Below are 17,248 nucleotides of genomic sequence, written 5' to 3' on the forward strand. Positions count from 1 at the left end.
CCAGGAGTCCCTCGCCCCTCTCTTTTTGCCGGCCCCCACCCCTCCTAAAGCGGACTCTCATTACCTGCCCTGTGGTACGTCAGAGGTGTGAACACACACACACACCCACACACTGTAGCTTGGGATACCCCGGCCTTAACCCTCCCGGTGTGAGTCAGTCCCCCGGTCTTAACCCTCCCGGTGTGAGTCAGTCCCCCGGTCTTAACCCTCCCGGTGTGAGTCAGTCCCCCGGTCTTCCCTCCCGGTGTGAGTCAGTCCTCCGGTCTTAACCCCTCCGGTGTGAGTCAGTCCCCGGTCTTAACCCTCCCGGTGTGAGTCAGTCCCCCGGTCTTCCCTCCCGGTGTGAGTCAGTCCTCCGGTCTTAACCCTCCCGTGTGTGAGTCAGTCCCCGGCCTTAACCCTCCGGTGTGAGTCAGTCCTCCGGTCTTAACCCTCCGGGTGTGAGTCAGTCCCCGGTCTTAACCCTCCCGGTGTGAGTCAGTCCCCCGGTCTTAACCCTCCGGTGTGAGTCAGTCCTCCGGTCTTAACCCTCCCGGTGTGAGTCAGTCCCCGGTCTTAACCCTCGGTGTGAGTCAGTCCCCCGGTCTTAACCCTCCTGGTGTGAGTCAGTCCCCCGGTTTTAACCCTCCCGGTGTGAGTCAGTCCCCCGGTCTTAACCCTCCCGGTGTGAGTCAGTCTCTAGAAAGCCAGGGACAGGACACTCAGCACATTGTGGATAGTTGACTCCTGCACTGTTCACACTAGGCAGCTATTATATTTATGTAACAGTTGATTTGATATGGACCGACACAATGAAACTACTGGCACATAGACCTGTCAGATGAAGGTAAAGGTACTTGACTGAAGGAAGGAGAGGTAACTGCCAAAATAAAGGAAACACTTGGCTAAAGTAAAATATGTAGTTCCTGAGTTAATCAATCAACATTACCACCAACTAGTCTTTCTCACTCTCCTCCAGACCATTAACTAGTCTAGTCTCTCTCTGCTCCAGACACATTAACTAGTCTAGTCTCTCTCTCCTCCAGACACATTAACTAGTCTAGTCTCTCTGCTCCAGACACATTAACTAGTCTAGTCTCTCTCTCCTCCAGACACATTAACTAGTCTAGTCTCTCTCCTCCAGACACATTAACTAGTCTAGTCTCTCTCTGCTCCAGACACATTAACTAGTCTAGTCTCTCTCTCCTCCAGACACATTAACTAGTCTAGTCTCTCTGCTCCAGACACATTAACTAGTCTAGTCTCTCTCTCCTCCAGACACATTAACTAGTTTAGTCTCTCTCTGCTCCAGACACATTAACTAGTCTATTCTCTCTGCTCCAGACACATTAACTAGTCTAGTCTCTCTGCTCCAGACACATTAACTAGTCTAGTCTCTCTCCTCCAGACACATTAACTAGTCTCTCTCTCCTCCGACACTTAACTAGTCTAGTCTCTCTGCTCCAGACACATTAACTAGTCTCTCTCTCCTCCAGACACATTAACTAGTCTCTCTCTCTCCTCAGACACATTAAACTAGTCTCTCTCTCCTCCAGACACATTAACTAGTCTAGTCTCTCTGCCTCCAGACACATTAACTAGTTTCTCTCTCCTCCAGACACATTAACTAGTCTAGTCTTCCTCTGCCAGACACATTAACTAGTCTAGTCTCTCTGCTCCAGACACATTAACTAGTCTAGTCTCTCTCCTCCAGACACATTAACTAGTCTAGTCTCTCTCTCCTCCAGACACATTAACTAGTCTAGTCTCTCTCCTCCAGACACATTAACTAGTCTAGTCTCTCTGCTCCAGACACATGAACTAGTCTAGTCTCTCTCCTCAGACACATGAAAACTAGTCTAGTCTCTCTCCTCCAGACACATTAACTAGTCTAGTCTCTCTCCTCCAGACACATTAACAAGTCTCTCTCTCTCCTCCAGACACATTAACTAGTCTAGTCTCTCTCTCCTCCAGACACATTAACTAGTCTAGTCTCTCTCTCCTCCAGACACATTAACTAGTCTAGTCTCTCTCTCCTCCAGAACACATTAACTAGTCTCTCTCCTCCAGACACATTACTAGTCTAGTCTCTCTCCTCCAGACACATTAACTAGTCTCTCTCTCTCAGACATATTAACTAGTCTAGTCTCTCTCCTCCAGCACATATAATAGTCTAGTCTCTCTCCTAGACATATTAACTAGTCTAGTCTCTCTCCTCCAGACACATTAACTAGTCTAGTCTCTCTCCTCCAGACATATTAATAGTCTAGTCTCTCTCTCCTCCAGACACATTAACTAGTCTCTCTCCCTCCAGACATATTAACTAGTCTAGTCCCTCTGCTCCAGACACATTAACTAGTCTCTCTCTCCTCCAGACACAGAACTAGTCTCTCTCTCCTCCAGACATATTAACTAGTCTCTCTCCTCCAGACACATTAACTAGTCTCTCTGCTCCAGACACATTAACTAGTCTAGTCTCTCTCCTCCAGACATATTAACTAGTCTAGTCTCTCTCCTCCAGCCACATTAATTAGTCTAGTCTCTCTCCTCCAGACACATTAACTAGTCTAGTCTCTCTGCTCCAGACACATTAACTAGTCTAGTCTCTCTCCTCCAGACACATTAAATGTCTAGTCTCTCTCCCTCAGACACATTAACTAGTCTAGTCTCTCTCTCCTCCAGACACATTAACTAGTCTAGTCTCTCTCTCCTCCAGACATTAACTAGTCTAGTCTCTCTCCCAGACATATTAACTAGTCTCTCTCTCCTCCAGACACATTAACTAGTCTAGTCTCTCTCTCCTCCAGACACATTAACTAGTCTAGTCTCTCTGCTCCAGACACATTAACTAGTCTAGTCTCTCTCCTCCAGACACATGAACTAGTCTAGTCTCTCTCTCCTCCAGACACATGAACTAGTCTAGTCTCTCTCCTCCAGACACATTAACTAGTCTAGTCTCTCTGCTCCAGACACATTAACTAGTCTAGTCTCTCTCCTCCAGACACATGAACTAGTCTAGTCTCTCTCTCCTCCAGACACATTAACTAGTCTAGTCTCTCTGCTCCAGACACATGAACTAGTCTAGTCTCTCTCCTCCAGACACATTAACTAGTCTAGTCTCTCTCCTCCAGACACATTAACTAGTCTAGTCTCTCTCCTCCAGACACATGAACTAGTCTAGTCTCTCTCCTCCAGACACATGAACTAGTCTAGTCTCTCTCCTCCAGACACATTAACTAGTCTAGTCTCTCTGCTCCAGACACATAACTAGTCTAGTCTAGTCTCTCTCCTCCAGACACATGAACTAGTCTAGTCTCTCTCTCCAGACACATGAACTAGTCTAGTCTCTCTCCTCCAGACACATTAACTAGTCTAGTCTCTCTCCTCCAGACACATTAACTAGTCTAGTCTCTCTCTGCTCCAGACACATGAACTAGTCTAGTCTCTTCTCTCCAGACACATGAACTAGTCTCTCTCTCCTCCAGACACATTAACTAGTTTAGTCTCTCTCCTCCAGACACATGAACTAGTCTAGTCTCTCTCCTCAGACACATATTAACTAGTCTAGTCCTCTCTCCTCCAGACACATTAACTAGTCTAGTCTCTCTCTGCTCCAGACACATGAACTAGTCTAGTCTCTCTCCTCCAGACACATGAACTAGTCTCTCTCTGCTCCAGACACATTAACTAGTCTCTCTCCTCCAGACACATGAACTAGTCTTTGGCTGCCCTGTCCCCTTCTCTAGCCAGAGGTCTGATCTGTCACTACCATGGGAGACTGGAACCTGTCTATGTTTTAACTAGTCTCCCTCTCCCCTTCAGCCACAGTAATCTGCTACTGCCATGGGGGACTGGAACCTGAAGGGTAAGTTGTTGGAGAGAACCCAGGAACACAGCACCGTAGTGGGAAAGGTCTGGCTCACTGTCCCCTTCTCTGGCCAGAGGTCTGATCTGTCACTACCATGGGGGACTGGAACCTGAAGGGGAAGTTGTTTGAGAGAACCAGGAACACAGCACCGTAGTGGGAAAGGTCTGGCTCACTGTCCCCTTCAGGATCCTGGTCCTGAGCGCTGCAGTAGAGAAGGTGAATAAATTAATGAATTCATTTATTTGACACCTTTAAAATACATTTAGAGTTTCCTCAGCAATTGGCGTACAACAATACACACAATGTGTTTAATGTAAAAAAAAATGTGACTAGTTATTTCCATTGTGTTCCTGGTAGGTGACGAGCAGTCAGGGTTCACCTGTGACACCAAGCAGCCTGGATGTGAGAACGTCTGTTATGACATCACTTCCCCATCTCTCACGTCCGCTTCTGGGTCCTCCAGATCATATTTGTCTCCACGCCCACCCTCATTTATCTGGGTCATATATTACACCTGGTGAGGATGGAGGAGAAACAGAAGCAGAGAGAGAAGGACGCAGAGCGGGCCGGGGACAACCCCCCCCCCCCCCCCCCGTTAGAGACCATGGCCTATAAGGCCTCGGTGAGGGACGACGGGTAGGGTTCGACTGAAGGGGGTTACTACATGTTCAACATCATCTTTAAGATGCTGTTCGAGGTGGGCTTCATCGTCATGCAGTACCTGCTCTACGGCTTCCAGCTGCAGCCCATGTACACCTGTGACCGCTCGCCCTGCCCCAACACAGTCAACTGTTACATCTCCCGACCCACAGAGAAAACCAGCTTCATCATCTTCATGCTAGTAGTGGCCATTTTGTCTCTGTTCCTCAACCTGATAGAGATGTACCACCTGGGGTCACTAAGTGTCACCAGGGCATCAAGTACCACCGGGAGGATCTGAGCTTTGTCTCCAAGGGGCCCAGCGAGGTGGCCCTGGACTGCAGCAGTGACTGACCCCATTCTACTCTATAGTACCCTCATAGCCTGAATGGTTCAATTTAACGTCCTTGACCGTTCTAAGGTCACACATTAACATGGTGCCCTCTGCATTAAGGTTCATGTGCTAGTCGGAACTAGGAAACGTCCGACTTGCTAATCTAACCGGAACAGTTGGATCCAGAGTTTTCTCCACTTGGGAGGTATCAGAATCAACCAATAGGAAGCTCTATGGAAATAACCTGTTTATTTTAACTTGGGAGGTCCCGGGTTTCTGACATGACGGGCATTTGATTTCCAGAGGGGGGGGGGGGGGTATTTTTCCCCCACCCAAAGGTTTTTTAACCCCCCTCCAATGTGTGCACTTGCACAATATGAATGGTTTTATAGTAAAGACTTAATGTAACTGTAAAAATGTATTACATTTTAATATGACATGAACACATTAAACAGGGGCGCTGTTTAGTTTAATTTATTTAGACCAAAGAAAAGTGATAAACAGCAAAACAGATTAAAAAATAAAATTAAAAACTGTGTGCTGGTTGGAAGCCCAAGGGCTGACATAAAAAACACAAGTACAAAAATAAGGCTAAAACATAAGACGCACTAATTATAAAATGATCCGATCATTTGCCAGATGGTGAAGCGTGATTCATCACTCCAGAGAAGGCGTTGCCACTGCTCCAGAGTCCAATGGCGGTGAGCTTTACCACTCCAGCTGACGCTTGGCATTGCRCATGGTGATCTKAGGCTTGTSTGYKGCTGCTCGGCCATGGAAACCCRTTTCATGAAGCTCCCGACGAACAGTTCTTGTGCTGACGTTGCTCCCAGAGGCAGTTTGGAACTCGTTAGTGTTGCAACTGAAATTGGCATAAAAAAATTGAATCTCTACACTGCCAAGATGGAGGCCTCTATAACTCACCCATGTCGACTGCTACCCCCAACATAAGCCCCTTTTTGACCCAGGAAAAAACCCTGGGTCATTGAGCCTCGGAGAACTGTGTATTGGTTATCAAGTGTTCTGAACCTCGCTGTAATAATCTCAGTCGTCCTCATTTTCAAAGATCTCTGAAAGCAAGAAGTGCTCTCGTCGATCGTCTCTGGACTCAGTCTCCCCTGACTCAGTCTGACTGTGTCGGAGGAGCTCTTCAAACTGGGGCAGAACACTACTGTACAGGAAATCAATGATCTCTGAAAGTAAAACACATACATTAAATCAGTAAATGTGTCCAGCAAACATGACTCTTCCTCAAATGATCATTATATTTAAAAAGTTTTACATTTTTGGGGGGGGCAATCATTGTTTTTACATGTGAAGACGTGGCACTTATCTTTCAGAACATAGAAAAAAAGCAATTTTCACATACAGAGCCTTTAAAGTATTCAGACCCCTTGACTGTTTCCACATTGTTACGTTACAGCCTTATTCTGAAATGGATAAAATAAACATCCTAAACACAATACATCACAATACCCCATAATGACAAAGCGAATACAAATTGAGACATTTTGCAAATGTATTCAAAATTAAAACAAATACCTTATTTACATAAGTATTCAGAATCTTTGCTATGAGACTCGAAATTGAGCTCAGGTGCATCATGTTTCCATTGATCATCCTTGAGATGTTTCTACAACTTGATTGGAGTCCACCTGTGGTAAATTCAATTGATTGGACATGATTTGGAAAGGCACACACCTGTCTATATAAGGTCCCACAGTTGACAGTGCATGTCAGAGCAAAAAACCAAGCCATGAGGTCGAAGGAATTGTCTGTAGAGCTCCAAGACACAGATCTGGGAAGGGTACCAAAACATTTCTGCAGCATTGAAGGTTCCCAAGAACACAGTGTCTTCATCATTCTTAAAATGGAAGAAATGTGGAAACACCAAGACTCTCCTAGAGGTGCCGCCCGGCCAAACTGAGCAATCCGGGAGAAGGGCCTTGGTCAGGGAGGTGACCAAGAACCCGATGGTCACTGACAGAGCTCAAGAGTTCCTCTGTGGAGTTGAGAGAACCTTCCAGAAGGACAACCATCTCTGCAGCACCCCCCAATCAGGCCTTTATGGTAGAGTGGCCAGACGGAAGCCACTCCTCAGTAAAAGTACACGACAGCCGCCTTGGAGTCTGCCAAAAGGCACCTAAAGGACTCTCACACAATGAGAAACAAGACTCTTCTATTCTGATGAAACCAAGATTGAACTCTTTTCAAGCGTCTAGAGGAAACCTGGCACTATCCCTACGGTGAAGCATGGTGGTGAAGCATCATGCCGTGGGGATGTTTTTCAGCGCAGGGACTGGGAGACTAGTCAGGATCGAGGAAGGATGATCGGAGCCAAGTAGGAAAGATCTATGCAAACCTGCTCCCAGAAGGCGCTCAGGACCTCAAACTGGGGCGCAGGAGTGGCTTCGGGACAAGTCTCTGAATGTCCCTGAGTGGCCCAGCCAGAGCCTGTACTTGAACCCGATCGAACATCTCAGGAGAGACCTGAAAAAAAGCAGTGCAGCAACTCTCCCCATCCGACCTGACAGAGCTTGAGAGGATCTGCAGAGTAGAATGGGAGAAACTCCCCAAATACAGGTGTGCCAAGCTTGTAGCGTCATACCCAAGAAGACTCAAGGCTGTAATCACTGCCAAAGGTGCTTCAACAAAGTACTGAGTAAAGGGTCTGAATACTTCTTATTTTTAACAAACATGTTGAGAAACCTGTTTTTGCTTTGTCATTAKGGGGTATTGTGTGTAGATTGATGAGGGGAAAAAATGATTTCATCCATTTTAGAATAAGGCTGTAACGTAACAAAATGTGAAAAAAGTGAAGGGGTCTGAATACTTTCCTTAGGTGCTGGAGATGAATAGGAGGTTAAAACATGCAGTCAAGGGGGAGCTAGCTACACTTTCTGTCCTTTGGAAGTTATGTCACTGATCATAGTGACTCGCAATCAACTATTCTATTGCATACCTCAACCGTATACTAAAAACCTAGTGCTGTGTATGAAAAAACAAATAAAATGTGTATTTGACAGAAGCTTATACCTACCACAGAAAGACATGCTCTGCCACAAAGGAACTTTGGCTACTTTTAGCCAGTGGTAGTGCATCTGTACGTAGCAAGGAGTCACACACCTTTGGACATGAAAAAKAAATGTTAGCACATAACACTGCATTCCCACACACATAAACCACAATGACCCTGCCTTGTGCGGTTGTACTCCTCACTTCTAGAAGATAGGAAACAAAGGCTTGTACAGATCCCCCTTTCTTTGACGGTTATCGACCGAGTTAGTAAACAAAAACATCTGTGTTGTGTCAAGAGATTTGAGAAAATAAACATAATACTAAACATAATACAAACCTCTGTCAGTGGAACTGTCAGGAATAATACAAATGCAACATTGTCCAAAACAAAGTATAATCTGTGTCTAATAACAACCTCTTACCCAATTGTTTTCTTCCAGTCAACAATATACAGCATCTTCACCTGCATTGTGTTCAACCTGAAAGGTCAAAATGACAATATAGCAATATTCCAAAAATACAAAATGTGGACCATGACAATTTCATACGCCTTCATAACAAGAACAAAAGACTACATTTGGCCATGTAAATAGCATATCTTTTTATACATTAGTAAGAACTAGACTGGGCTAATAAATCATATTATACCACATTAGTAAGTCACTGGACTAATAAATCATATTATACCACATTAGTAAGTCACTACTGGGCTAATAAATCATATTAACCACATTAGTAAGTCACTGGACTAATAAATCATATTACACCACATAGTAAGTCACTGGGCTAATAAATCATATTATACCACATTAGTAAGTCACTAGGCTAATAATCATATTATACCACATTAGTAAGTCACTAGACTGGCTAATAATCATATTATACCACATTAGTAAGTCACTAGGCTAATAAATCATATTATACCACATTAGTAAGTCACACTGGCTAATAAATCAATTATACACACATTAGTAAGTCACTGGGCTAATAAATCATATTATACCACATTAGTAAGTCACTGGCTAATAAATCATATTATACCACATTAGTAAGTCACTGCGCTAATAAATCATATTATACCACATTAGTAAGTCCACTGGGCTAATAAATCATATTATACCACATTAGTAAGTCACTGAGGCTAATAAATCATATTATACCACATTAGTAAGTCACTGAGATAATTAAATCATTATACACCACATTAGTAAGTCACTAGACTGGGCTAATAAATCATATTACACCACATTAGTAAGTCACTAGACTTAATAAATCATTATTACCACATTAGTAAGTCACTGGCTAATAAATCAATTATACCACAATAGTAAGTCACTGGCTAATAATCATATTATACCACATTAGTAAGTCACTAGATGGCTAATAAATCATATTACACCACATTAGTAAGTCACTGAGCTAATAAATCATATTACACCACATTAGTAAGTCCACTGGGCTAAAATCATATTATACCACATTAGTAAGTCACTAGGCTAATAAATCATATTATACCACATTAGTAAGTCACTGAGGCTAATAAATCATATTATACCACATTAGTAAGTCACTAGGCTAATAAATCATATTAACCACATTAGTAAGTCACTAGGCTATAAATCATATTATACCACATTAGTAAGTCACTGGGCATAATAAATCATATTATACACCACATTAGTAAGTCACTGGCTAATAAATCTATTATAACCACATTAGTAAGCACTGGGCTAATAAATCATATTATACCACATTAGTAAGTCACTGGGCTAATAAATCATATTATACCACATTAGTAAGTCACTAGGACTAATAAATCATATTATACCACATTAGTAAGTCACTGTGATATAAATCATATACACCACATTAGTAAGTCCTGACTGGCTAATAAATCATATTAACCACATTAGTAAGTCACTAGACTAATAAATCATATTTACCACATTAGTAAGTCACTGGGCTAATAAATCATTATACCACATTAGTAAGTCACTGGACTAATAAATCATATTTTACCACATTAGTAAGTCACTAGACTAATAAATCATATTATACCACATTAGTAAGTCACTAGGCTAATAAATCATATTATACCACATTAGTAAGTCACTGATGGCTAATAAATCATATTAACCACATTAGTAAGTCACTAGACTATAAATCATATTATACCAATTAGTAAGTCATGGGCGACTGGGCTAATAAATCATATTATACCACATTAGTAAGTCACTAGACTAATAAATCATATTATACCACATTAGTAAGTCACTGGGCTAATAAATATTCAAAATAAATCAATTAAACACAGATCTACATTAGCATTTATGGAATGAAAATCAGCACAAAACTTACGCTTTGATCAAATCCACTTTTGCCTTTAAGGTTTTTACACCTCCACTGAATGCTGGTTGTCCAAATGCCATTTTGTGTGCCACAAAACCCAACCTGGAAAAGTAGGAGAGAAGATACAGCCTCATAAGGTGGACAATGTTCTGAATGCTTGGGGAAACAAAACTAGGGCGATATTTTCGTAGTGTAAAAAACAGTCAACCTAATTATTATCTTGCAAAGTTTTCTTAAACATGGTGAGTTATAAAGGAGGCAACTATTTCACTAAAGTTTAGTGAGCAATTCAATCTGGGTCAACTCAGAACATCTTCTGAGATGTGTTAGATATGAATCATTTCTGAATTTCCCCGTTTAACATCCGTAACATAGAATCTTAGCAGTGCCCATTTCATCCTTTTGTTAAAGCCACTGCAACAGTTGTCCTTAAAAAGGTTGACTGGCAAAAGAGCCATTTTAGCTTGTCAACTGGCTATGGCAGAAGTTTGACTTATCAGACGTGGCCAGGTTTGCTGTCTGAGGTACCGTCTTTGCTCAGGAGACCGGTACACATTGTTCTCCCGTTACTGAAAGCTATACCCCAGTATTCCACATAATATTTATATAGGGAATATACAGGTAACTGCCCAAATAAAGGCAACACTAACATACAGTGTCTTAGTCAATGATGTGTACTGTACTGTTTTGTCTGTCCACAACAGACTAGTGAGCAACTTTTTTCTTTATAAACGCACATTGTTGAAGAAAAGCTTCAAATTAAATCTCCCCGTCAAATCATAATTAATTTGATGTTAATTTCTGCACTTATTTTGCAATGAACAAGACGCCCAAAGTTAACCCTGAAACCCTGTACTACCGACCATTTCATTCTACACTGGACCCGGTGACGTGTCTTAACCCTCCGGCATATATCTGTCCAGGGGATGTTGTTGTACAGCTTGTCTTTCCTGATGGTGGCAGGTCCACTGCCAGGCTCCACTTTTCCCAGCAGGTGGTCTCGCACAGCTTCCATTAGTCTCTTCAGTTCTTCCTCGCTCCAAGAACCTAAGTTTGCGTCTGAAAAAAAAAAAAAAAATGGGAGCATTGTTCAGACAACGCTGAAAACAAAATGTCCCAAAAATATGAGTGGAGCAGGATGTCAGGCAAAGGATCAAGAGTCATTATATTTAATTCCCAAGTTCCTGATGACTTACACATCTGAGAAAAACGTCTCATAAGGGGTACTTCGCTTCGGCCAGTCAACTGCGAGATCTTCACCCATTTGTTGCCGTACAACATCTGCAGTTTTTTCAAAGAGGCAAGTTCATCTTGGCTAAACCGTCGTCTAAGAATTCAAAGAAATTATCATTCAAAGGAAGTGGTGCTATACAGGAAGTGGTGCTATACAGGAAGAGGTGCTATACGGGAAGTGGTGCTATTCGGGAAGTGATGCTATACGGGAAGTGGTGCTATACGGGAAGTGGTGCTATACAGGAAGTGGTGCTATACAGGGCATTCAGAAAGTATTCAGACCTTCACTTTTTACACATTAGATTACATTTTAAAAAACGTCCTCAAACTACACACAATACCCAATAATGACAAAGAGAAAACTGGTTTTTAGAAATGTATTTAAAATAAAAAACATATCTTATTTACATAAGTATTCAGACCCTTTCTTATGAGACTCAAAATTGGGCTCAGGTACATCCTGTTTCCATTGATCATCGTAGAGATGTTTCTACAACTTGATTGGAGTCCACCTGTGGTAAATTCAATTGATTGGACATGATTTGGAAAGGCTCACACCTGTCTATTTAAGGTCCCACAGTTGACAGTGCATGTCAGAGCAAAAACCAAGCCATGAGGTCGAAGGAATTGTCCGTAGAGCTCCGAGACAGTTTTTACATTTTGCAAACATTTCTAAACCTGTTTTTGCTTTGTCATTATKGGGTAGTGTATAGATTTAAGAATCCATTTAATATAACAAAAATGTGGAACAAGTGAAGGGATTTGAAAACTTTCCGAATACATTGTCTGCAAATGTTAACGAACTGTAAAGCGCATAATGTCAGAAAAATAGCCCTGTTGTGAGTTCCAATTCAATATCACTACACTTTTGTACACAGTCAAAGCCGATTTATTAGCGTTAAGGTCAATTCCTTAAAGTAACTAGCCCAGACTTACCTGCCCTTGTAACTGCTGCCATCAAACATTTTCCTCCCACCACGACTATAGATCCTATGCCAAGGCCTTGGGATTCCTTCAGCTGGAACAGGGAGAGGGGAGATACGTTTTACTTATTTACCACTGTAGACAATGGTAAAGACAGGGATATAATGTGGGTATGAAGCTTTATCTGACAAGTTATCTTATGAAGCTGGCTAGAATACAACGCACCTATTCTTTCAGGGAATCTGTGATGACTCTTCAACTTCTGGATATTTGTTAATTCATCTTTGTAGCGCGCAGTATGGAAGAGCTTAGCGGCATTCTCAATCCCTGTGAGAGCCAGGAAGTCGTTTATGTTACTCATGAGTTGTTTGTTCTCCTGTGCACTGTATCGTCCAGTTCGCAAGGAAATGCCTAGAAAAGACAAGATTGAACAAAGGCTTAAGCTAGGGCTCCAGACTAGCACGTTACCCTAGGGCTCCAGACTAGCACGTTACCCTAGGGCTCCAGACTAGCGCGTTACCCTAGGGCCCCAGACTAGCGCGTTATCCTAGGGCACCAGACTAGCACGTTATCCTAGGGCTCCAGACTAGCGCGTTATCCTAGGGCACCAGACTAGCACGTTATCCTAGGGCCCCAGACTAGCACGTTATCCTAGGGCCCCAGACTAGCACGTTATCCTAGGGCTCCAGACTAGCACGTTATCCTAGGGCGCCAGACTAGCACGTTATCCTAGGGCTCCAGACTAGCACGTTATCCTAGGGCAAAAAGAAAGAGAGCTTACTATGATCAAATCCGCCACTTTAAAATTGCAGGATATTGATGGAATTTGTAAAAATGTACCACTAGCTTATAACAATGCAATTAAATATAATGATCTTACATACCTCATTCCCATACCTCAATATGTAATCCTCTGTATCTATATTCATTTATGCATATTGGCCATTTATGTAATAATGTCACTAGCCATTTATACTATGACTTTAATGTTTTAACATAACGCTACAGTATATCATATGTATATACGTCTCTATACACTCTAACTGATATGCCATGGCGTTCGTACACACCCATTATATATATTAATGTACTATTCTTTATCCTTTTAAATTGTGTGTGTGGTTAAGGGTACGTAGTTGTGGAATTGTATTAGGATTAAGATTATTTGTTGGTTATTACTTGCATTGTGGACTGAAGCAAGCATTTTGCTACCCGGCATTAACATTTGTAACCCTGTGTTGTGATAATATAATTTTGTTCATTGATTTGATTTGGTTCGTGTTTGGCCCGCTGACTGAATATATTATCATTTAGACCCAATGGGGTTACGTGTTTGGCCCTGGACTGAATATATTATCATTTAGACCCAATGAGTACGTGTTTTGGCCCGGCTACGACATGAATATATTATCATTTAGACCCAATGGGTTACGTTTTGTTGGCCGCGCTGATGATATATTATCATTTAGACCATGGGTTACGTGTTTGGCCCCGGTGACTGAATATATATTATTTAGAACCCAATGGGTTACGTTGTTTGGCCCGCTGACTGAATATATTATCATTTAGACCCACTGGGTTACGCTGTTGGCCCGCTGACACATGATATATTACTCATTAGACCCAATGGTTACGTGTTTGGCCCGTGACTGAAATTATTTCATTTAGACCCAATGGGTTACGTGTTTGGGCCCGGGACTGAATATATATCATTTAGACCCAATGGTTCGTGTTTGCCCGCTGACTGAATATACTTAAATTTAGACCCAATGGGTTACGTGTTTGGCCCGCTGACTGAATATATTCTATTTAGACCCAATGGGTTACGTGTTTGGCCCGTGACTGAATATCTATTCATTAGACCCAATGGTTACGTGTTTGGCCCGCCTGACTGAATATATTCTATTTAGACCCCAATGGTTACGTGTTGGCCCGCTGACTGAATATATTTCATTTAGACCCAATGGGTTACGTGTTTGGCGCCGCTGACTGAATAATTATCATTTAGACCCAATGGGTTACGTGTTTGGTCCCGCTGCTGGAATTTATTCTCATTTAGACCCAATGGGTTACGTGTTTGGCCCGCTGACTGAATATTATTCTCATTTAGACCCAATGGGTTACGTGGTTTGGCGTGACTGAATATATTATTATTAGACAATGGGTTCGTGTTTGGCCGCTGACTGAATATATTATCATTTAGACCCAATGGGTTACGTGTTTGGCCGCTGACCTGATATATTCTCATTTAGACCCAATGGGTTACGTGTTTGGCCGGATCTGAATATATTCATCATTTAGACCCAATGGGTTACGTGTTGGCCCGTGTGAATTATTATCATTTAGACCCAATGGGTTAGTGTTTGGCCACGTGACTGAATATATTTCATTTAGACCCAATGGGTTACGTGTTTGGCCCGCTGACTGAATTATTATCATTTAGACCCAATGGGTTACGTGTTTGGCCCAGTGACGTGAATATATTATCATTTAGACCCAATGGGTTTGGCCCGCTGACTGAATATATTATCATTAGACCCAATGGTTGTTGTCAGGTAAAGGTGTCCTCATACGGTAACCTTAGACTTGGATGTGCAGGTATGTCAGCTGTGTCTTTAAGTTTCTCTTCCTCAGGTGGTGAATTTACCGATTATGATTTTTCAACGCCGATACCGATTTATTGGAACCAAAAAGCTGATACCGATCAATCGGCCAGGGAAAAAAAGATTTTTTTTTTATATTATATATAGATATATAGATATATATATATATAATAATATATATTTTATATTTATATATTTTTTATATATATTATTTTTTTGTAATGACAATTACAACAATACTGAATGAACACTTATTTTACTTAATATAATAATCAATAACAAATTTCGCCTCAAATACATAGTGAAACATGTTCAATTTGGTTTAAATATGCAAAACAAAGTGTTGGAGAAGAAGTAAAAGTGCAATATGTGCCATGAGAAAGCAAACGTTTAAGTTCCTTGCTCAGAACATGAGAACATATGAAGCTGGTGGTTCCTTTTAACATGAGTCTTCAATATTCCAGGTAGGAAGTTTTAGGTTGTAGTTATTATTGAAAAATGACTAGGTATCCTAGGTATATATATTTTTTATACTAGGTATAAAAAATAGGACTATTTCTCTCTATACGATTTATCGTAAAAAAATAAAGGGAACACTTAAACAACACAATGTAACTCTAAGTCAATCACACTTCTGTGAAATAAACTGTCCACTTAGGAAGCAACACTGATTGACAATCATTTACATGCTGTTGTGCAAATGGAATAGACAAAAGGTGGAAATTATAGGCAATTAGCAAGACACCCCCCATAAAGGAGTGGTTCTGCAGGTGGTGACCAAGACCACTTCTCAGTTCTATGCTTCCTGTCTGATGTTTTGGTCACTTTTGAATGCTGGCGGTGCTTTCACTCTAGTGGTAGCATGAGACGGAGTCTACAACCCACACAAGTGGCTCGGTAGTGCAGCTCATCCAGGATGGCACATCAATGCGAGCTGTGGCAAGAAGGCTGTGTCTGTCAGCGTAGTGTCCAGAGCATGGAGGCGCTACCAGGAGACAGGCAGTACATCAGGAGACGTGGAGGAGGCGTAGGAGGGCAACAACCCAGCGCAGGACCGTACCTCCGCCTTTGTTGCATATACCCTGACTCTGCGTGAAATTACGCAAGAGAAGTGACACATTTTACCTGGTTAATATTGCCTGCTAACCTGGATTTTTTAGCTAATTATGCAGGTTTTAAAAACTGTGTTTGATTTTAAGAAAGGGAGCAACGGCAGTCCTTTTTCACGAATGCCGCATGCATCGATTATATGCAACGCAGGACATGCTAGATAACTAGTATCATAACCATGTGTAGTTATAACTAGTGATTATAATTGATTAATTGAATGTTTTTTATAAGATAAGTTTAATGCTAGCTAGCAACACTTGGCTTCTTACTGCATTTGCGTAACAGACGGGCTCCTCTGTGAGGCAGGTGGTTAGAGCGTTGGACTAGTTAACCTAAGGTTGCAAGATTGAATCGTGAGCTGACAAGGTAAAAATCTGTCGTTCTGCCCTGAACAAGGCAGTTAACCCACCGTTCCTAGGCCGTCATTGAAAACAAGAATGTGTTTCTTAACATGACTTGCCTCGTTAAATAAAGGTGTAAAAAACAACTGTAAAAATCGGGGCCGAAAATTTCCGATTTCTGATTATGAAATCGGCCCTAATTAATGGCCGATGATTATCCGTTCGACTCGTCATTAGTGAATTAGCCCAAATAAATTAGCGTATGATACTAGGAAACGCGGTCTGGTGCGTAGTCTGGAGCAGAATATAGGAAAACGTTCGCTAGTCTGGAGCCCTAGGATAACGTGGCTAGTTGTGGACGTAAGGCTAAGGGTAAGGTTGTAGGTGTTCTGGGGACTCTATGGGTAATCGTGGCCTAGTTTGGAGCTCTTTTTAGGATCCAGAACTAGACGGCGTAGTCGTTATCTGGAGCCCGAGGATACAGAGGTCCTCTATGTCTGGAGCCTAGGAGACCTAGAAACGGTGTAGTGCTGGAGCCCTAGGATACTGAGGGCTGTGCTAGGCTTGGGGCCAGGATAGCGATAGGACGTTGGTTAGTCCTGTGATAGCGGTACTATTGGATACGCTAATAAGGTCTAGTTTTTGCTTGGAGGCTCTAGGAATAACGTGTTAGTTCAATGGGTAGCGGCGCTCCGGATAGTGATAATGTCGGTAAAGGTGCTGGAGCCGCACTTATTGAGATGAAGTGCTGGTCTGGTGGCGGAATCTTGTGCTAGTTACTGTGCGCGAGCATAGTCGGAGTGCTAGTACGGGGCTTTTCCTGGAGGGCTAGACGATGGTCTGTCTGGGG

The 17,248-nt window shown here is 42.2% G+C and overlaps 1 protein-coding gene, 1 long non-coding RNA gene and 1 pseudogene across 2 annotated transcripts; 1 reads left to right on the top strand and 2 right to left on the bottom strand.

The window, feature by feature from the left end:
* The first annotated feature begins 3,822 nt into the window (after positions 1-3,822).
* LOC112076956 (gap junction alpha-3 protein-like) lies at positions 3,823-4,840 on the top strand (annotated as a pseudogene).
* A 438-nt stretch (positions 4,841-5,278) lies between these two features.
* LOC112076957 (transcription termination factor 1) lies at positions 5,279-12,813 on the bottom strand (the record flags this gene model as incomplete). Its single annotated transcript, XM_024143582.2, has 8 exons — positions 5,279-6,013; positions 7,861-7,946; positions 8,261-8,317; positions 10,197-10,289; positions 11,051-11,246; positions 11,384-11,514; positions 12,357-12,438; positions 12,570-12,813. Coding segments are annotated over 8 exons (1,038 nt in total), but the record flags the coding sequence as incomplete, so codon positions are not given.
* Positions 8,466-9,966, bottom strand: LOC139026232 (uncharacterized). Its single transcript, XR_011477985.1, has 4 exons — positions 9,798-9,966; positions 9,565-9,647; positions 8,819-9,297; positions 8,466-8,783 (listed from the first exon to the last, which is right to left on the bottom strand). It is a non-coding gene; the product is annotated as an uncharacterized lncRNA (long non-coding RNA).
* Positions 12,814-17,248: the final 4,435 nt, after the last annotated feature.

Source organism: Salvelinus sp. IW2-2015, unplaced genomic scaffold, assembly GCF_002910315.2.
Source record: "Salvelinus sp. IW2-2015 unplaced genomic scaffold, ASM291031v2 Un_scaffold4161, whole genome shotgun sequence".
NCBI classification, from domain to species: Eukaryota; Metazoa; Chordata; class Actinopteri; order Salmoniformes; family Salmonidae; genus Salvelinus; species Salvelinus sp. IW2-2015.